The sequence below is a fragment of the Artemia franciscana genome, chromosome 17, assembly GCF_032884065.1.
Source record: "Artemia franciscana chromosome 17, ASM3288406v1, whole genome shotgun sequence".
Classification (NCBI taxonomy): Eukaryota; Metazoa; Arthropoda; class Branchiopoda; order Anostraca; family Artemiidae; genus Artemia; species Artemia franciscana.
The window spans coordinates 33,202,247-33,225,438 of record NC_088879.1 but is presented as its reverse complement, the minus strand read 5'-3'; the positions used below and the strand labels follow the sequence as shown (position 1 = coordinate 33,225,438).

Genomic DNA, 23,192 nt, shown 5'->3' with positions numbered 1-23,192 from the left:
TGCCAGGATTTGTGTTAAAGAAACTCCTAAGGCATTCAACCTCCTTAGAGGTTAAAAAGCTTTTTAATATATTGCAATAACACGAAATCAACCTAGGCTTCTTGCTCAATCAAAAGTGATATTATAAAGGATGTTTATTAAATGTTATTGTTATAATCATGTTTAATAAATGGCTATACTTGTAAACTCCAAAGTAAACCAATGTAAACAGATCCCACTTATTTCTATACGTATATGTATGTAGTTCGCTTGAGCGTTTAGTCGATAAGACTTAATCAAAGGGTAGTAGGTTCGAGTCTCACTTGAGATTTTTCCCCTGTCATTAAAAGAAGCAAATATTGCGAACATTCTGGTTAAAAGGTGCATTCGTTGGGTAAAAAATCGATATTATTTTAAAATGCGCGTGCTAGTGGATACAAAATTTCCTTATAGGTTTATTTTATTGGTTTATACTTATATATTATAAAGTATGCTTTACTTTATAGGTTTATGTGTGTGTCGGGGGGGGGGGGGTATTTTCTTTTTGTACATGAGTAATCCAAAAGTTTTAGTTCCTATAACCCTGCCCCCTGTTGCTTCACGGCTTGGAGATCAAACTCAAATTTCAAAGGGACGTTTTTTGGGGTAGGGGGGCAAAGTGACGTAAATTTTTTTGTGGGAGAACAATTATTCTCCAATATTTGCAAGAGTTTACGCCATGGTTTTTTATCTTATGACTGTCGTGCAATATTTTGTTTATAGTTAATTAGAAGTACTCGCTTTTTTCCTCTTACTCGTCAGCTTTACAAGTCTTTAAAGCCTTTACCACTTATATTTTGACACCGATGTGCATCGAGACTACCCTTAACCATTACTCAGCGATGTAGTCGAATTTAGGAGCTATTTAAGTTTTTTTCCTAGATTCGGGGCGTCAGGTACATTTAAATATTAGATTTGCCGCTAGAAAACCATCAACGTATCTGGCATAATTCACATTGATTCTATATTGTTGGGCTTTTTGGACAAAGGGTAGCTCTATGGCTGTAAATCTTATTGTAAAACCGCTAAATATTCTTTACTTTATTTTTTTTTGCTTTATTCCGTGCATTATTTTCTGACCTAGAAAACTGATGGTGATGAATTATATTTTTTAATGTTTTGCATGCCTTGACACTGCTGGTACTGAAGATTATAAAATCACTGGTGATTTTGAAACCCATTTCTAAAGATATTAGACACTGTAATATATTCTATTAATTTAATTGAATAAGCTTATTGGAAATAAAGTGAATGATAAGAAAGCCGAAAAAACACATAATTACTGAATATTTAAAAAAACAGGCTTGAAGCAAAAGCTTTGTTTAAAGGAAACAAGTGAGCTTCTGCGGAAATCTAAATTTTTCACTGAGCCTTTTCGTTGGGTAGTATAGTGATCTTCTATATTTCGGCGGACTTTTAAGTAAATCTAGTTGTCCATAAAGCTTCATGAAAACGAGCTATTAAGTGTTTTTTTTTTTATGAGGGCTTTAATGTTCCATCTCACTATGCTTGGTTGTTCGTTTTTGCCTAGTTTTTACTCAAGCAAAATACTGCAACACATATTGTCTTAGCACAATGATTGGTGTCTAGTCGTTAGTTTAAGAAAGAGCAATAATCTTATAAATTTTCTCGGATTAACCTCTTATAATTTGTTAATATTTCTGTCACATATTTCGAATAGTAAAATGAAAAGTTAATTGAGCTTAAGTCAACGATTACTAATTTTAATTATTTAAATAATAATTATAGATTATGGGCATAGACGTGACGGTTTTATGGTACCTAGCTTTACAAAAAGTAAATCCATGCACAATAAAAAAAATACAGGATTGTTCTATGTTCTGGAATAAGAATGACGTCAGAAATATTTACCCTTTTCTTCTTTTTTTCTGTTTCAATTTCTTTTTTATTATTAATAGTTGTTTTGCTGTAACGCTGAAAATTTAGATTAGTTGTAAATAAAAAACTTCCCTTTTTGGGTAAGAAGATGATCTATAATTATTATTATTTTTGTAACAAATAAGCTTGTCACTTATTCGGGGTACTGTGTTTGATCTAAAACAAAAGACGAAACTCGAATACAAACGCCATCTTCGTGCCGTTCGTTACTCCGGTGAAACTTTTCCGAAAAGTAATAGTGAGTGGCGAATAGTGATAAATTCTGCCAAGTTTCCGGATGCAAGTTCTATTGATATTATATCTCGTCCATCTTGGATCGAACATTATTCAAAAATATTTTCGAATGTTAATTATGCACTGCATAAGCGTTTCTCGTGTTAGCTTGAAAAAAATTTGCCGTCACGTTTATGTCAGTGACATGTGATTCCAGTTGAAAAGTGGGCTATTATTAAAGGTATAAAGGTTTTAAAATCAAAATCTTTGGATATTGATGGGATTAGTGTTTTGAATCTTGTTTCGAATTCTTTTGAACTGGTATCTCATCTCCAACTGTTTTTTCAAATGTGTTTGAGTAGTTCGTGTGTGCCCGATTCGTTCCTATGCGGTAGCGTTACGTCACTTCTAAAAAAAGGAAAAGATCCGGTTTCTTGTAGTTCTTATAGGCCGATAACGGTAGCTTGTACTCTTAGCAAGCTTTTTGAACACCTCCTACTACCTTATATCACTAAGCTTGCTCTAAATGATAATAACCAATTTGGTTTTAGATCTGGGCTAGGCTGTCAGCATGCTCACCGTGCTTTGACTTCTTTATTAAAAGATGCCCATCGCACTCGTCTCGTACTTCATTTCGCAACCCTAGGCTTGTCTAAAGCATTTGACAGTATTTGTCATACTCAAGCATGGACAGCATTATGCCAGAGAGGAGTAAATCCGTCGGTAATTCACGTGCTTCGTTTTTGGTACTCGTATTCTTACCTTCGCCTTAAGTCATTATATAATTCTTATTTTGGTCATATCCCTGTTCGTTGCGGTGTAAAACAAGGGGGAGTTCTTTCGCCGTATATTTTTAATGCTTGTATTGAAAATATATTATCAAAAATATCGACTACGTGCCTACTAGGACCATCTGATATCTCATATCTGGCTTATGCGGATGACCTTCTTCTGATTAGTCAAACTGAGTCTGGTCTTGCCCGTTCATTGAAGTCAGTTACTTCTGCTTTCCGCGATATCGGCCTGTACCTAAATATTGACAAGTGCGAGTTTCTTGTTTTCAACGGTAATAATTGTTCAGAATCACTATACTGCGATGGTTTTAGTATTCCTCGTGTTAAATCGTTTCGTTGGCTTGGTATAACAGTATGCGATTCTATGAATGCTCTCCGGTCTCATGGTGTCAAAGATATTAGTGATAAGCTGAGGCTCGGTTACTCTAAGATTGTAGCAAATCGTGGACACTATAGGAGAAGAGTGCTAACTCAGCTTTACTCAAATTTTTGTGATCATTCTGTGCTCTTCTGTTCTGGTATTATGCCACTTCTGTTGACTGGTGATCTAAAACGTATTCGTATAAATTATTACCGGTACTGCAAATTTCTTTTATATCTACCTCGTTCTTACCGGAATACAAAACTGGTTAAAAAGTATTGTGCGACAGATATTAGTGGTGCTTTCGAAAAATTATCTGCGAAGCTAGCTATTGAAGCGCTTTATAGGCTAGGATGTTTTCATCGCCTTATCCGTCTTTTTTCTGTATGTGATTAAATTTGTTTCTTTTGTATTACTTTTGCTGTTTTTCTTTTGTATTTTACTCCACTTAACCTCTGTTTTGTGAAGTGGGTGATAAATAAATAAATTATTATTATTATTATTATTATTATTCTTGTTAAACTCTAATAATAGTTTTCATGCTTTTTGAGCATTAGATATTCTAGAAAGTCCTTTTTTAGACACTGGGTCAAAAGAGAAGTAGAAGAATGCCGTCCTGGTATATACGAAGTGTATCAATTGGCTCTGGTTACATGGAGAGACATCTTTTTTAGCAAATTGAGCAAAACCGCAACAGACGCCGTACTAAAATTGATTGAGCGAGATAGAAATGGCGAAAGCATCAATTCCAGCTTTATCATGGGAGTTATCGACTGTTACGTGGAATTAGGTAGGCTCTTTTTGTTGCTTAGAGCACTACTCAAAGAATATTGGTAACTCATAAGAGTGGAAACTGGCACTAGTGTAAAGAAAAAAAAACACCAACGCCATTTAGAGTCTGGTGAAATTTTGGCATTTTTTGAGCCTAATTAATTAGCCATGATTTGCCCTCATCAAACCCTAGGTCTAGTAATATGTACTACGCCTAATTATGTTAACAAAGCAATTAGGCCTAACGCTTTGCCATCATAGACAAATTGGCTAGGCCTTATATATATCTTTTAAACAGTAGGTTAGCCTACCCTAAACAGCCAAATACTTGATTTTTAAGACTTACACAGAGACTTCACCTTTAAGTGATATAAATATACAGATGAGGCCCAAAGAGCATGGGAAACTATGAGTTTCAATACTATTTGGTTAGGCCTTTACCAATTATAAAGTTCGACTTGAATTTTTTCTACTTATTTAAAGATATTTTAATGATTTCGCCTGCCACTACGGGGTGTCTGGTGCTAGTAGTTTTCAACTCCTATCTTTCCATGTTAAATTGCCGAAGTTTCCACTCTTATAGTTTCCCAAGCTCTTTGGTACTACTTATATTAAAAAATCATCATAGTACTGAGGCCAACACAGTCATGCTTACTGCTTCTTCGCCAAATTTATTTTGAATCTAACTCTCTCTCGTGAACTTCCTGCTTCTCTAAGTATCTTAATATGGCCTCTTCGTACCTCTATCAAAAACGTCCTTTTTTCTGATGCTCTTAATTTGATTGCTATAAATCGCAATATTGAGTGACTATTAAGGAAGATATTGAACTTAAGTATCCACACCACACCAAGCAAACGCTCATGTTAAAGTCATAAATGCGTTGAATTAAACCGAAAGACACCATGTGCATCCAGGGTGTCAAAAGGGCGTAAGTGAAATATATCATGAACTGCTAAGAGAATGAAGTTTGAACTCTCAGGGAATGTTGAGTGGGACTTGATCTAAATCAAAAGGCATTACTTGCATTCAGGGTGTCAAAAGGGCATAAGTGAAATATCTCATGAACAGCTAAGAGAATGAAGTTTGAACTCTTAGGGAATGTTGAGTGGGACTTGATCTAAATCAAAAGGCATTACTTGCATTCAGGGTGTCAAAAGGGCATAAGTGAAATATCTCATGAACTGCTAAGAGAATGAAGTTTGAACTCTCAGGGAATGTCGAATGGGACTTGATCTAAATCAAAAGGCATTACTTGCATTCAGGGTGTCAAAAGGTCATAAGTGAAATATATCATGAACGGCTAGAGGAATGAAGTTTGAATTTTCAGGGAATGTTGAGAGGGGTGTTGATGTCAATTAAAAAGTATTACTTGCATTCAGGTTGTCAGAATGACATCTCTTCAATACCACAAGATGCAAACGCTTATGTCAAAGTTACAAATAAACGAATTTAAAGAGTCAGAAGTAAAATGAACTTAATGATGCGTCTGATGTCTATTTACTCTCTTATTGAATTTTCATTCATATGTCATCTTTTGAACCTTTTACTTGGAGGATTCTTTCGAATATTTTGTTCAGAAATTGCTGTTGTACAAAATTTTAGTTAAGGAACCGTTCCAAACCTTGATTTCAAATTGAACAACATTTATGCTATTGTTATATTGAACACAATCAAGGGAAACGCTCAGATATTTTTATACATCATCACAATTTACTTAAGAATCTAATTCTTAACCCAAAAATTGGAAAATTTAGAGAAATAATCATAATATCCACCAATAATAAAACAGTCGTAATAAAAACGAACAGATAGTAATTAAGAACGAAACTTCGCAAAAAGAAGTTTTCAAAGAAAAGTAAAGAGCCTTTTTAAAGGCTAAAGCGATCGTAACTCAAGTCGTATAATAATTCAAAGTCATAACGACCAGAAAGTAGTATCAGAGAATAAATGAAACCCAAAACGAACAGAAATAAAAATAAATAATCACATCAAACATAAAACCAACAGATACTGATATAGATGAGTAGTCAAATTCCAAAACAAGTAAAAACTAAAACGAATTCTCAGGTCAATCTTAAAACCAACGAAAACTACGTTTGCTGAAATTTTCTTACGCGAACTGAAGTTTGGCGACTGCCTGCCACCCTGAGTTTACATCTTCTAAAATATTTTGTGTCATTTGTGCTCTGCTAAAAATAGAAATGCTCCAAAATTTTTTTATAGCTATTACAAAAAAATCACCGTTAACTAATGTATTTAATCTTGAATTGCCGAAATTTAGAGGAATTAATATCTTTTGATATTAGACATCCAATTTTTTGCCATTAAGTCTCTCCATTCACCTTGAATATTAAAGTAATTTCTTTTTGTCTATGTTTTGAAAAAATAAAACATACTGTTTAAATACATGTAGTTTTTAAGAAATATAAGTGACACAATAGAATTTAGAAGGTTTACTTTTAGGGTAGGGGCAGCAGTTAAACACATGCTGTAGTGTTTTTGTCGGTTTTATGTTTAATTGAGTAATAATTTTAATTTTTACTCGATTTATGATTTTTCTTCACCTGTTTCAATATCTTTTATCTTTACGTTTGATGTAATTATATATTCAATTTTTGTTCATTTTTGGTTTCATCCATTTTGGATAGTGATTTCTGTTCGTTTCAAGTATGCTAAAATTAAAAAAAAAATTTTTTTACTCTTTCTTACAACTCTACTTTTTAAAACAATGCAAAACTTTAGCATAAACAGCGGGGCGTTAAGGAGGTGACAGCTCCTTTCATATACAGAATAATTTCTGTTCTATTTAAGTTTGAACGCCGCTAATTAATTTCAGTAAAAACAGCTTGATTTTTTATTTAGTTTCTGAACGTTTTTAAATTAATACAGGTTTTGATTTTTGGCTCACCGTACATAGATAATTAAAGTGAAATTTGCATATCAATTTTCCTTTTTTTTTAACCCCTGAATCACAAAAGTCGTTTAATTGGAATAAATAGCTCTTTTGAAATTAATAAAAATACTTTAAGCGTAAAGAGCGAGGTATTGAAGAGGGGACGAACCCCCGCATATGCGTAGTAATTCCTTTTCATTTTCAGTTTTAATATTGCTCCTTACTTTCAGTTGAAAAAACTTGTTTTTTATTTAATTTCTCAACGTTTTTGAATTAATGCAGGTTTTGATTTTGGCTAGCCGTATATGAATAATTAAAATAAAACTTGCATATTAATTTATTTTTTTGCTAAATGGCTTTCTCAAAGTTTTCATCGGACGATTTTGAGAAAAAAGAGGCAGGGGAGGAGGCCTAATTCCCCTCCAACTTCTTTGGTTACTTAAAAGGCCACTAGAACTTTTAATTTATTTACGAACGTTTTTTATGCAACTTAGAAATTAACTTACGTAATGAACTTCTATATTCGTATATTTTTATTACCTATATGTGGGGCTTCGCCTCGTCGTCAATACCTCGCTCTTTACACTAAAGTTTGAATTTTGTTCCAATTCTTTAAGAATGACCCCTGAATAACAAGTCGTTTAATTAGAATAAATAACTCTTTTGAAACTACTAACAAAACTTTAGTGCAAAGAGCGAAGTATTGAGGAGGGGACAGACCCTTTCATATATGTAATTCCGTTCGTTTTAAGTTTTTATGTTGTTCCTTACTTTCAGTTGAAAAACTTGTTCTTTTATTGAATTTTTCATTACTTTTTTAGGCGCTCCCTTCATGAAAATTCTCTTCCCCATGATAAATTCCTCCATGGAAAGATCTTCTCACGTAACTCCCTCCCCCCGACCCCCCTCCACATCCAGAAAAAATCCACCCTGAAAACGTAAGTAGCCTATACTTCCCAATAACCAATACTATATGTAAACAATGGGCAAAGCTCATAACTTGCAGGCTTTCCCCCGTGGACTGTGGGGGATTAAGTCGTCCTCAAAGACATAGTTATTAGATTTTTCGACTATGCTAAACAAAATGGCTCTCTCAAAATTTTGATCCGGTGACTTTGAAAAAAATGACCGTGGGAGGGGGTTAGTTGCCCTCTGGTTGTTTTGGTCACTTTATAAGGGGACTTGAACTTTTCATTTCCGTTTTAATGAGCTCTCTCGCGATATTCTAGGACCACTGGGTCGATACGATCATCCCTGGGAAAAAACAACAACAAATGAACACGCATCCGTGATATTTCTTCTGGCAAAAATGCAAAATTTCACATTTTTGCAGATAGGAGCTTGAAAGCTCTACAGTTGGGTTCTTGGATAAGCTGAATCTGATGGTCTTTTCGTTAAGATTCTATGACTTTTAGGGGGTGTTTCCCCCTTTTTCGGAAATAAGGTAAATGTTCTCAGGCTCGTAACTTTTGATGGGTAAGACTAAACTTGATGAAACTTATATATTTGAAATCAGCATGAGTTTCGGTTACTATTGGATCGGGTCGCTCCATGCTACAGTTCGTTACCACGAACTGTTTGATAGGACTTTATAATGAGAGTTTAATATAAGAAATAAAAAAATGTTTTTAGTTTTAATAATGCTCTTTACCATTCCTTGTAAACTACTTTTACGGAACTTTATTTTAAAATATCACTGACAAAAGGGGTAAGTCTAGAAGTATTCCTTGTCTAAATGTGCAAGTGTAGCTATATTGGCATATCATGGCTGCTTTCAATGTACTTCCTGTACATTTCTACACACTGACCCTTGCATATGCGGTTGACCACATAATTATTATTTCAGTATCGTTTGAATTTATTTTATAGGAGTTAATGAAGAATCAATAGAGACTGGAGGGACTATGAAGGTTTACAAAAACACGTTTGAACACCCGTTTCTTGAGAGCACAGAACAATACTACACCAAAGAAAGTCTCGAATTTTTACTCCAAAATCCAGTTACAGAATATTTGAAAAAGGTAAGAAAAAACCATTATTATCAAGGAAAAGAAGTCTGAAATTGGGTAATAGTTGTACTGTAAGGTAAATATATACTAGATTCCATTACTGACTTAGGAGTAAAGTGAACACACTACTGGATGCATTATTTAACGCTCTTTCGAAACATAATAAACGTTTCATTTGCAAATCAAATTTAATGCCCTTAAGTGCTGTCTAAAGTGACACCTAATCCCTTACTTCCTGGAGACTTGTTTATTCTGGAAACTACTTTAAAACATTCTAAAATTGTTACTTACGTTAATTATACAAACAAATAGCATCAGCTTAACCCCCCCCCCCCCCTCTTAAATGCTGTCTAAAGGGACACCTAATCCCTTACTTTTCGAAAACTGTTTATTCTGAAAACTACTTTGAAACATTCTAAAATAGTTACTTATGTCAATTCTACAAGGAAATAGCTTTACCTTAACCAACTTCTTCCAACCCGAACCCCCTAATTTGCAAATATATAGCCTAAATTTTACATTCTCAATCAGTTTTGAAAAGAGTGATTTTTTCTTTCCGTCGCCTGGTAACTGTTTTTTGTTATCTGGGGTGCAGCGGTAGCTACCAAACTAGAAGGAGAGTATCGCGTCTCATAGTAAGAACTGCAATACCCCATAACTCCTAAAAATAGTGTCAGATGAAAACAAAAAGTATACTATTAGAACCACCTTGTCCGAAACCCCTATATAGGTAACTTACCATTCTGTGACTTGAATAGCAAGGATGATCTATTTGCTTGAAAATGAGGAAGTGTCTGCAACCACGATATTCTTTATCGACAGCGTCTTTTTTTCTCGTTTTTTTCCTCCGCAGCTGGGGAGCATTGGAACATCATAGAGAGCTGTTTAGTGGCTCATTTTAAAGGAAATTGATGTATTTAAAAAGGTTTTGTAAGTAACAAAATAATTTTTAAATTGAATAAAACTTTTAGGAAAGACAAAATTTTTGTATAACACTTAAGTAATAAATGTTATTCACATCATCTTGCATAGGAAGATCAAAATAGGATTTTAACAATAGAAAAAGCATAGATATAGTTATAAAATATGCAATAAATTTTTAGGGTTTTAACAGAAAATCTGATGTCAATTGAGATTGGATTAAAAGACGATCATTAGAAGATCGAACCATCGCATATCTTGGACTTATTTAGCTGCCTGATTCTTTGAGGTTCGTCTCTTACAATTCCAAAAAAGGAAAAATATTAGGCTTTTCCAGTTTGTAATCAGGGTTTATATATAAGGACTGAAGTTGTATTGTATTAAAATTTACAACAATAATCACATGTTCAATAATGTATTCTATATTCAAAGTTATTGCAAATCCTGGAGCCGTCCTGGCTAAGTGGTTGGCGCGCTGGCATGGGAATTCTGTGTCCAAGGGGCACGGGTTCAATCCCAGTTGTGACCAGTTATTTAGTTTGGGACGGGGGTCAGTGGCGTGACTCTGTAAGCTTAGCCAGAGTCGACCCAGCTCTAAATGGGTACCTGGAGAAATCTGGGGAAGGTAAGCAGGAAGGGTGTCTGAAAGAACAGGATGGTTGGCCCCAGCCCCCCCCCCATTGCACTTCCTGGCTGAAGGGCTATGAAACGGACATCAGCACCCCCGGTTTGGACCTTAAGGGTCTAGTGTCGTCTTACTTACTTACTTACTTACTTATTGCAAATCAGTGGCTATGAGCCAATCTTTCTAGTTTGAAAGGTTAGAGTTCAAGCAACTTCGTAGTAATCATGTAAAATCAAAGAAATAATTTAAGATGTTATTTAAGATGAAATTATAAAAATTGGAGTTGAAATACTAAGTGATGCAATGCCATTGAGACAAAATCTGAATGGTCTGTTTGTGGTTGTTTAGGCTTGCGCCTTCTATTTACTATCGATCACATAATTAAAATATTAAAAAGGGAATGGGACTAGCAAGTCTTTGTAAAGGAATCCTTGGCATAAGCCCCAAGAAAGATCGTCAGATCGTCTGCTGTGATTGGGATGTACCGCGCTTGACAACAGAACAGAGGGATTTTGCGTCCGTGGACGCGTTTATTTCAGTGCCCATTTTTTGGGAACGTATAAATAATGTAAAAAGAAGAGATAAGGAAAACGTTTTTTCCTCTTACTGCTTCAAGGAGCTGGAATATTGCTTGAGAAGCAGTCAAACCGTACCTAGACAAGCCGTGGAAAGCTGGTACTCATACAATCAAGAAAAACATATCATGCAAAAAAAGACTCCTCTCAGTGAAAATGACTTTTGGGCATGGAGAGGCCCATTGAGCTCAAACTGCTAGAGGCACCAGATGGCGAAATTATGTGCACCTGGGATCACAATTTCGTCCGCTGTGATAGCTGGGATTGAATCAACAAGCCTGTGATCCAAAATCATGCTTTCATCCACTGTACTGTGACGGGGTATCCAATAGTTTGATTTTTCGATAAAACTGTTTGTCAAAAACTGTTTCGACAAAACTTTATGAATATTTTTCATAAAGGGATTGTAGTAGCAATCTTCGACACTCTTTTTATTGAATCTTTTTTAATCAGAGTATAGATAAGACTATGTTAATTTACAAGTGGTTTACTTAAGGATTAGTAAAGTTCATTATAAATGGAGATTATGTGAGTTTCATCGGTATGGTGTTTGTATAAATAGCTGAAACCTAGTAAAGAACAATTGCATAAATTACATAAAAAATCGATATTGTTCATGATAAATGCGGATTTTATGGGTATCATTTGTGTCTTGGTTCCAGAGATAGCTGGAATTATACAAAGGTTACAATAAAGAACGAACTCTAGCCCATAGTAACTGCTTATGACGTAAAATATTAAACCATAGTCGTAGTAAACCATATCATAGTTGCAGCGGTAGTTGCTTGATTAGCTGTGGTTCAATTTTTTCTATTCCTGCTAAAAAGATACCATGTCTACTAAAGGACGAACCACAGCCCATAGTACCAAAATTACAGAATCTGTTTTTCAAAAAATATGGCTAGTGAGGAGACATTACCATTTGGAACTGATTCTGAAATGGTTACTATTGTCTCGATTGGATTAATCGTAATAGGAAAATGTCATTTCGAGGACAAATTTATGAGAATTTCAAAAATAGCCTTAAACCCCAAAAATGGCATCAGGTATACCATTGGAATTTCCAAAACCGAAAACCTTACTCGTGAAACTTGCATTTTCCTGGCTTCAACAGCAAGGAACTTCATATTTTTTGCATGGGTAGAACTAATATACTGGAACATCACAGAGTGCTGTTTATGGGTTAATTTTAAAGAAAGTTGTTATATCTATGTGGTTTTGTAATTAAATAAAAATATAATGCTAAAAACGAAATCCATTTTCTGACAGAAAAAACAGCATTTTCATATGCAAGATGGTGAATTACGTCATAATCGTTGATCAAACAGTTCGTGATAACGAACAATAAGTAAGGAGTGACCCGGCTCAATAGTAACTTAAACTTTAAAAACGGAATTTTGATACCAATAGGTATTAAAAAAAAATCAGAAAAAAAGGAATAATAGGGAATTCTTTTCGCAAGACAGTGGAATTCTAATTTGAATGAATATTTCAGCCCTATCTTCAAGGGCCGTCCTCAGCAAAATACAAATATATAAAAGAAAAGAGACTTACAATAACATACGACCATTAGAACTAAAATGAAAATTTGAGAACTGTCCTTACTTTAGTGAAGTTCAACCAGGACATATAAATAAAACGAGGTGAAACAAGGCAGTTAATTGAAATGAAAGAAAAGTAATTAAAACACGCTTTCATTTCGAATCTTGCTATTTTTGGCGGCTAACCTCAAAGGTGGTATTTTTAATTGGTTCTGTGTTAATGTCTACTGGTTTTTTCATTTATTTTGTAAGATTGTTTTTAATTAAATTTGTATGTAGAGCATTTAGTTAATATTCCCCCAAGTCCCTATTTAAGGAAATATTATTATTAGTCTTAAGCCTGATTTCAATCGCTTCTTGGACAATCTGCTTTAGTCCTAGGTCATTGCTAGTAAGGGCGGATTCTTCAAAGTTTTGTGGCTGGGGTTTTCAAATGCATGGCTCATTAAAGCAGAATCGAAAGAAATATTAGCAATATTAGAATTTTGAGCTTTGGTGTTATCATTTTTGTGCTTTTGTAGGCGTTTCTCTATATTCTGGTGAGTTCTATCTATATATATTTACCACAGTCCGTCGTATTTGATGCACCCCTCTTTGGCGAGTAACTGGGGCTTTATCTTTATCAGAGTTTAGGAATTTCAGTGTGATGGAAAGTCAGTGTGGTCTTCATAGCTGTTCACACGATATACATTAAAAGAATCGGAATAATATGCTGATTGCAAATATACAAGTTTCGTTAAGTTTAATCTTACCAATCTTACCCAAAAGTAACGAGCGTGAGAAAATTAATATGGTTTTTGAAAAAAGGGAGAATCACCCCCTGAAAGTCATATAATCTGAATGAAAATCACACTATCAGATTTAGCGTATCAGAAAACCCTAATGTAGGTTTCAAGTTCCTATCTCCAAAAATATGGAATTTCGTATGTTTTGCCATAAGAAGATCATGGATGTGTGTTTCTTTTTATTTTTAGTTTTTTTTCCAGGGGTGACAGGATTGACCTAGTGGTCCTAGATTATCATGAGAGGGCTCATTCGAACAGAAATTTAGAGTTCTAGTGCCCTTTTGAAATGACCAAAAAGATTGTAGTACAACTAGGTCCCCTTCCAAAATTTTTGATAGCATTTTGTTTAAAATCAAAATTTTAGATAGCATTTTGTTCATCATTGTTGAAAGGCCCAATAACTATGCCATTGGATATAACATGCCCCCCCCCCCCATAGTCCCAGCAGAAAGGTGTTTAAGTTATGGAATTTGCCTATTGTTTCACCAAATATTTGTTAGTGGGGAAGCATACAGTGGGGGGGGGGGCGAATTTTCTGCTGGGGGTTTTTCTACGGGGGAATTTTCCATTGGGAGGGAAGTTTCTAAGGGGTGAACTTGTCAGGGGAAATTACACGCTAGGAGAATTTGTAAGAATTCCTATAGAAAATTCGTGTTATATGTCTGGCTTTCTCTTTTCCGTCTCAATTTTACGCGCGGAGTTGTTAAGTGTAATTGTCCTGGGTAAATTTTCACCGGAATCGAATTGTCTAGAGGATATTCCCTTAGAAGGGGTGTTTCTCCGTGGAGGTAGGGCCAGATTTCATGGGATTGTTAAAAAAACGATCAGAAATTATATAAAAAGAATTCACTGAAAGTAAGGAGCAACATTAAAATTTAAAAAGAACATAAATTAATACGCATGTGAAGGGGGCTGCCTCCTACTCAACATCTCAGTCTTAGCGCTGAAGTTTTTTTTCCCAGTTTTTTAAGAACGACTCCTGAAACACAAGGTCGTTTAATTAGACCAATAGGAAGCTTTTTAAAATTATTAATAACAAGTTTAGCGTAAAGAGTGAGGTGCTTAGGAGGGGGCAACCCCTTCATATACGTAATAATCTGTGTTTGTTTTAATATTGCTCCTTACTTTTGGTTGGAAAATATTTTTTTTCTAAAATTTTACAACCCAATCTAATTTTTACAACCATAAATGACATTATGGTAAACTATATGATGACGTCAGTTATAATTGTGATTGGTTCTTTGCTGTATTCAAGTATATCCAGTGTCTGATATTCAATCATGGTTGCACCAGCAGTTGCAACCTAGTAAATGGCGAGCCAAGGGCGTCAAAAAAAAAAAACGCGTTTAAATAAAAGTGGCTGGTGAGTAACTAAAAGCAAAGAACACCATCTAGTAGTACCTAGGGTTAATCTGAAGATTTTATTTAGGAAGGGTTATTAATAAGAAACGAAGAGTCGTGCTACTGAAAATTCTTCGAGTATATATGATTTGTGGTATATGCCCATTGTGAGGTTAGGGTGGTGGTTAAAACTTAATGGTCCGCACTTCGAAATGACATAAGTAAGTAGTTTAGTTTCCAAAAGGAAGGAATTATGTTTCACTTTACGGTCCATTGAAGTCTTTAAATTTCATTCAGCGATGGAAACAATTATTATATTTATATTAGTACATTTGTATTTAAGCATCGAGTTGTGTGTTTACCTTTTCAGTAATGGAATTTGGTACAAATTCTATAATTTGGAATCCTAATAAGGGAGTTAATGCCAAATTTGCCTCTCACTCAATCGGACTATATTTCTTGGCTTTTTCTACTATTAGCCATGCTTGATGCACACAACAATTTGATTTCAATACTGGCCTGTTATTAAGGCCGTATCCAGGGTGGGGAGGATTTTCCGGGTTTGACCCAGCCCCGTAAATTTGTGTCTGGCTGATAAAAAGTAACAAAATAAATATAAAGTAATTTTTGGTGTGTTTTTAAAGTTTTTCTGTAACCCCCTCCCCTGAACGAAATTGGGTCTTATGTTTGTTTATCCACCCGAAATAATTTATGACAAAATTTAGAATATTACGCTGTTTATAGTAGATATGTGAATATATAGGAAGTAATAAATGATTGACCTCAGCGCTAAGGGAGACTCCAGAAGTGAGGTCCAAATAAAATTTGTGTTTTTTTTTCTCAGTTTACCGTGTAGTCGGTTGTAAATCTAGGATTGTTTTTTTTTTATGAACATATATCACTATTTTTGAGCAAGTCTTAACAAAGTGGGTGTGAATTAAAAGTTTGCGAACTTCAGTGTTCAAAATGATCCTAATTTATTCACTAGATCCTGATGTATGTTTGAGCACTGAGGAATAATAGCTCTTTGTGCAAATTCAGATATTGTACTATTATACCATTTGATGTCACTTTGGTTAAGCACCTACATTGTAGATGTCCGCCCATAACCATTTTCAAAGAAAATTTTTGCAAACTTTCAGTAGCTATATATTTGCCAAATCAAAAATAAACTGGACCTACGTTGCCCGGGCAACGTGAAGTGTTGCGGCAACCTTTGTCCGGCTTCGCCGACTAAGTGTTGCGACAGCAACACTTTGGGTTTGTTTCTTCGCTATCGATCAGTGATCACATGATCAAAGGCTATTCCTCAGCGTTGAAACGACAACAACAAAATAGTATCGAAAGAAGAGACTAAATTGACTTTGCAGCCAGTTGAACTTTATCCTTTTCAATCGTAGACCTCTTGACGGATGAAAACTCGGAGGAACAATATCTTATATAATCTAATTGGTGTTATAAAGCTATCCCTAACTTTTTAGGATCAAAATACCATAGATGACATTCTATTAATCATTACGAAACTATCTCATTGTTTTAAATTCTCGTTTGTGCTTGTTTCTTCACTATTGGTTAAATGATGAAATTGTCAGCCTATCGAAGTTTTTAAAACGGTATGTTCAAACAAGAACGCAATCAGTTATCATATGACCAAAGCCTATTCCTCAGCGTTGAAAAAACAACAACCACAAAATAATATCGAAAGAAGGGACTAAATTGACTTTGCAGCCAGTTGAACTTTATCCTTTTCAATCGTTGACATCGTGACGGAAAAAACTTGGAACAGTATCTTATATAATCTAGTTGGTATTATAAAGCTATCCGTAACTTTTCAGGATTAAAATACCATAGGTGACACTAATTATTACGAAACTACCTCATTGTTTTACGTTATCGTTTGTACCCGTTGCGTAAACACTTAATTCTGTTAGATTTAAAGAGATCAAATACAATGTACACCAATTTGCACAAATTTCTAGCCCAAAATGAACAGATTCTTACTTACAAGTTCCTCTCCCGTGATAGACATCAATCACCGGAAACAAATAAATGGGTACACCAACTAGCAAAAGTTGCAAACCCATCATCGCTGAAGCTAATTGTAGCCCAACAGCCGATTATTACTTACAAGTCCCGTACATGTTCTACCACTGAAACCAAATTGGTTTAACCATCAAATACACCGGAAACAAATAATAAGTACACCAACTAGCAAAAGTGGCAAACTCATCATTGCCGAAGATGATTATGAGCTAACAGCCGTTTCTCGCCCAAAGCGATTCTTACTTATAAGTCCCTCTCCCGTGATAGGCATCAAGTTCACTGGAAACAAATAAACGGGTACACCAACTAGCATAGTTACAAACTCCTCCTCGTTGAAGTTGACTGTAGCCTAACAGCAGATTATTACTTATAAGTCCCTACATGTCTTGCCACAGGAACCAAATTGGTTTTACTATCAAATACACTGGAAACAAATGATAGATACACCAACTAGCAAAAGTTGCTAACCCCCCATTGCCGAAGGTTGTTATTACCTAACAGCTGACTGTTACTTAAAAGTCCTCTATACGTCTCACAATTTGTATCGGCCTAGATTTCGTTTTAGTTTGTACCTTACTACTGAAGTTGAAACTTTCAAACGGGTATACCTCATGAAGGAATTTTCGTACAAAAAAAATGGATGTCATATACTTGGATCAGCTCATCAAGAGCTATCGATTGCCGTTGAAAAGTATCTGTCTTAGTTCAAAAGTTGATTTTTTTTTTGCCGTAGGCCAAATTTCTAACTTCACCACTTAGAAAGGAGCAAAGGATAAGCTCTAGTTTCTTTAGCAATGAGAGAACTTTTAGAGTTTATTAGGCACATCTGATACCATTTCTCAACCGCAATTACAAGTCAGAAAAACCGAATGATAAACTCAGCTGAAATCACGAACAGAAATAGGTAGAAACAATAGATGGTAGCACTTTCGGTCCCCACTTTTTTATTTCTGTAAATTTTTCTATTTATCACTCAAAGAAGATATATTGGCTGTAGGTAACTGGTGCATATATTTAGCACTTATAGATTTTAGTCCATCTTCAATTTGAAAGTGGTACCTGCCTGCTTGCCTGCTAGAACGGAGCTTTCCACTCGAAAGCAGAAACATGGTTTGATGAAACGAAAGCTTGGCTGCACAACTTCAGATACTCCTCTCTGACATAGGCTATATTATAACTCCACTTCACTTCGCACACCATAGGCTCTGGCTCGTAGACAAGCAAAAACCATCCTTTTTGGCCCCAGGCAAGAGTTCTGTGGAGCTTTCCAAAATGTAATGTCATATTCATCAATCCGGCCTGAGGTCCACACTTTCCGTAAAAACCGCACAGGTTAGACCCTTACCAGTTTCCAGGAATAAGCTGAGATCGGCGGCATAGGAAAAAAAAAGAAACGCGACAAAATCAAAGTGTTGCTCTCGCAGCACAATGAGTTACAAAACTTCTCAGACAACGATTAAGGGCCTGAACCCGTGGGCTGCAGAAAAAAGCAGACGAGGCATCAAGAATTATAATATATTAAATATAATATTTTGTATATTATAATGCATCATATATAATTATAATAACGTATATAATATTTAATTATTATATGGTATCAATAATGTATTATATATAATATTATATTAATATAGTATAATTATAAATTAATATAATATATTATAATGAAACATAATTTTTTTAATATTTAAAGAAATTCGTCGTTCAAACTAAGCGTTATTGAATCAATCGAAGATTCGTCATCTTCATGGATATGTCTCCTTTAATAACAAAATTCGAAATTGAATAAAGAGAAAAAGAGAGATTGCTTTCTGTTGGATGTTATAGCATGTCATGCATGTTTTTGCTAGATAAATATCCTTTTCTCCTTTCATACAATTCTGCTGTCCACTGCTTTCTAAAATGCCTTCAATGAAATGAAAATCTCATTCTTAAATTCTAGTTCAACAATTAATGACTGATTTTTCTATCATTTTTTGCAATATTAAATGGCTCTGCATTGGTGTGGTCTGATAATTGAAAGTAAATTTGTATATGACGAGTGATTGCAGTTCTGTTTGAATTTAAAATATATTATTATTTGAATCATCTAATTTTTTTTTGTTAAGTAGTCCTTGCTGCTACATATCCTGGAAAGTTCAAATTGAAGAATTACTCATTAAACAAAAAACACATAACTTCTACTAAGTCCTTTTTTTTTAATTTTTTCTAAAATGAACATCGAAGCTCATTCTAAAGATTCACGTATGTTTTTATATCCCTTGTTAAAGGGACATCGATAACAATATCCCTTAAGGGAGACTTGGGAAGGAAGAAGAGTATGCGTAACGGTTTTTGTCTCAGACTGAGTTGTTAGTAGTAGTGGTAGTAGTAGTAATAGCATTTAGTAGCCAACAGCGGTCAGCTATGAATACGCGGGCAGGTTAGTAACAAAAAGGAGGGACATACCCTTTCGTCTGGGGTCATTAGACTAGTAGGTGGTAGGGTTTGTTACATTACAAATGTTTGTTGGACGTTAAGATGAAATGAAAGTACTATAGTCAGAGAGTGGCGTTGGAAGATAGTGCAAAACACTGAGTGTATTCGCAGTAGAATTTAACTTTTACAGGTTTGATTTGGCAACAGCTTCTCAAAATATGAGTGCCAAACTATTTAGAGAACTCCAATGACGCCTTCGGGAAAGTGTCAAAGATGGGGTGATGAAAACCGAACCAAGTTTACTTATTTCTTAAATAGATTCCATATTTCTGAATTAGCAATAATTACGAAGGGATGATGTTTGACGAAACTACAAAAAAAGTAATAAGAGTTGAGAGTTTCAAATAAGAGTTCGATTTGGATCCGAAACAATGAAGTGGGCTGTAGAATGGCAGCTGAAAAGGTTGCCTACTGACCACTCCACAGCGGAGAGCTTACATCAAAAATTGCCAAAGCAGTCAACGGGAGTGGGCCGCCAAGTTTTCTACCACTAGCGTCAAGTTGCTATGGATCAAATGTGAAAAACGTTTGTGGCTTATGGACAGTGAGAAGCATAAATTTACAAGTGGCACGTATCCTAAGTCTTGGTACCTGTAAGACCTAATTGATAAATAGTGCTTTGTCGAAAGGTTTGTAGGAAATTGGTGGTAATCACAGTTGTCTGCATTACAGTGTATTACTATTTTCTTTTTAAGTCTTTCTAAAAACGAGTTTTGGGGCCAAGCTTGTCCGTATGAAGGGAGCTTTTTCGAAGAAATATAAGTCTCGAATTCCCAGTTTTGGTCCTTTGAACATGTAGTAACCCTGTACAAAAAAGGGATTTTAAAGCAAGAGTGAATATTGATAAAGTCTGAAATAACTCAACTTAGCATGTATTGTCATATAGCCTAATGAGCCTTTTAAGGGGCTTTGTCCCTCCATGGACGTGAATCCTTTTTGCCTTATAGTGTCAAAGCGATGACGCTTTGCATAAATCTGAACAAAACCGGTTTATTGATTGATGAATTTGAATTGTTATTAGATAAAATTAACAATGAAAATAAAAATGAATTTATGATGGGAGATTTCAATATTGATTTACTAAAAAGAGCGAATAGCTTAGATTTTGTTAATATGATGATTTTACATGATAGTTTTCCTCTTGTAATTATTCCAACTCGGATTTCCCATCTTTAGGCGTCCTTAATTGATAATTTTTTCATTAATGGTGGATTACTTGAAAGATCCCAAGCAGATGTGATTGTGCCCGACGGGTGTGATCGCCTTCTTTTAATAAGTAAAATAAAGCTGAATCAGTCAAAGGAGAATAAATGGTATGAAAGGGCTTCGTTTTACCGTGAAATGAAAAGTAAAAACCTAAACAGTTTTGCAAATAAGATGGATGAAACAAATTTTTCGCCTGCAATAGGGGAGAAGTGTCCAAATTCAGCATATGACCTATTCAGTGAAATAGTGACTAATGTAATGAATGAAACCTGTCCCTTGCGAAGAATAAACCCTAATAGAAATTTTACTAAGGAACCATGGATAACATAAGCTATTCTAGTTTCAATAAAGCAGAAAAACCAACTTTATGTGAATTATATAAAGGATCGTTCAGATGATGATTTTATACAATTCAAAAAATTTCGGAATATTTGAAATTCAGTAAACGGAAAGCTCAGAAACTTCATTTCCAAAATGAATTTCATGAAAATCAAGGGGATATGAAAAATACATGGAAAACAGTAAATAAACTTTTGGGTAATTTTCATAGTAGGGAGGAGGTGAGAGCCATGGAGACGACAGAAGGTCGTCTTCCTGATTCTCAACACATAACTGAATTTCTGTGTGGTTATTTTGCAAATGAAGGAAAAAGACTTTGCGATCAAGCGCGGGCTAACCTACGCACATCTGTGAATTTTGGATCTGATTTTGAAAGACAGCCTGCAAGTGAGAATTCCTTCGAATTTGCAAGGTATTTGGAACGGGAAGTGGCACAATTCCTAGCTACGATGAAGTCAAGTTCTAGAGGGATGGATGAGTTTTCGCTGAAACTCATAAAAGCCGCAAAAACGAGTGTCTTACCTATCTTGACGCACCTTATCAACCTTTCTCTGGATCTTGGAGTTTTCCCGGAAGCACTAAAGATTGCAAGGGTGGTTCCTCTTCACAAAGGAGGGAAAAAGGATGACCCATCGAATCGAAGAACTATATCTATTCTCCCATTTTTCTCTTAGTTACATGAGAAAGCTGTACGTGCCAAGTTGAGTTAATATATTAAAAGAATACAATTTTAATGGAAAACCAATTGGGTTTCAGAAAAGGGCTATCTACAGATATGGCAGTTCTAAAATTGGTTGATTGGATCAATGATCCATTTGAAGCTGGTCTTATACCTGGAGCTGTATTTTCGGACATGAGAAAAGCGATTTATACGGTGGACCACTCAGGGCTTATTCAAGCTCTTGACTCGATTGGGGTGAAGGGTTCAAACCTTGAGTGGTTTTCATCATATCTACACGATTGGTATCAGATAGTACAGAATGGATCATTTTTATCTTCAAAAAAGAAAATAGAGTGCGGGGTCCCGCAAGGGTTAATCCTGGGACCCCTCCTTTTCATTATTTTTATTGATCGAGTGAAGCATTACCTGTCAGAGGCTGGTGTCATCCTGTTTGCAGATGACACTTTGCTCTTTCTAGCTGCGCCTTCGCTTGATGTTTTGTATAATAAAATTCATAATGCTGTCTCTGAATTTCTAACTTTTTCTCAACAAAATTTGTTAACTACAAACTTTTCTAAAACTTTTTTCATAATATTCTCTAGACTTTCGTCAAGTGTTGGAACCGATCAAATCATGGTTTGAGGAAATGGGATAAAAATAGTAGCAACAACGTTGGTGTTTTTAATTGATGAAAACCTGTCGTGGAAAAACCATTCAAATGCAATAGCTGAAAAATTAAGCAGTCTTGGGGTGATGCGAAAAATCAAAAATCTAGTCCAAAAAAAATTCTAAAAATGATTTATTTTTCTATATTTTGTACATATATTAGCTACGGATGCTCTATATGGGCAAGTAATTTTGTAACATGTTTCAAAAGAGTACAAAAACTTCAGAATAGAGCTGTAAAATTATTATTGGAATTTTATGATTCTGATGAGTTCATTCAATGCTCTCGTCAGAGTAAAACGCATTTAAGATCTATTTGTGGATTTATGTGAAAATATTATTTCAAGAACTTTTGGATACTCATTCAGTGCTGAAAACATCATTTCAAGAACTGTTGGATATTTAGTAATACGTATTGATATTTGGATATTAGTACACTATTAATTTACAATGGGACTTAAAAGGAAAAATCCAAAACAAGAAGGTATGAATATTTCATTAGACACCTCAGATGATAGCTCCAGCTCGAAACCGGAAGTATCAATACTAGCTGCAGATTTTAAGCAAATTCTTGAAGTCGTAAAAGAAAATGGCAATAAATTAGACAATATCTACAATCAATTAGGAACTCTTACTACAAGGGTCGATAATCTGGATACAGAACATCCGCTTCTTGAAAATAAGATGGTTAATGGTGAATTGAAAATTGGAAAAATTGAAAATGATACGCCCTGCCTCAATTTTTAATTAAAAACTTGCACCCTGTGTTTGGATGGCCTCCCACAACCCTCCTGCCCGATATTTATTTATTTACTTATCCTTGTTACTTCTCTTTTATGAGTTTTTTTCTATTTTGTTTGTTTTTTGCCGTGTTAAATTTTGGAATCATTATTATGATGAGATGTTCATGTTTTTTCTATGTTTTTGCACTGTCCCAGCCTTACGAGCTCTGCTCTCTGTTGGGACATAATTTTGTTTTTGTATTTTTTAAGTTGAAGTTGAAGATGAGGTTCCTGCTCTTGAGCATTTTAAAAAGAATAAGTTAATGGATG

The 23,192-nt window shown here is 34.9% G+C and overlaps 1 protein-coding gene across 1 annotated transcript in view; it reads left to right on the top strand.

The window, feature by feature from the left end:
• LOC136038162 (cullin-1-like) overlaps positions 1-23,192 on the top strand; it is a gene marked incomplete in the record, with an annotated part of 119,029 nt that overhangs the window by 46,821 nt on the left and 49,016 nt on the right. The window contains 2 exon segments of the mRNA XM_065721223.1: positions 3,867-4,075; positions 8,820-8,971. Coding sequence (XP_065577295.1) covers positions 3,867-4,075; positions 8,820-8,971 — 361 coding nt within the window.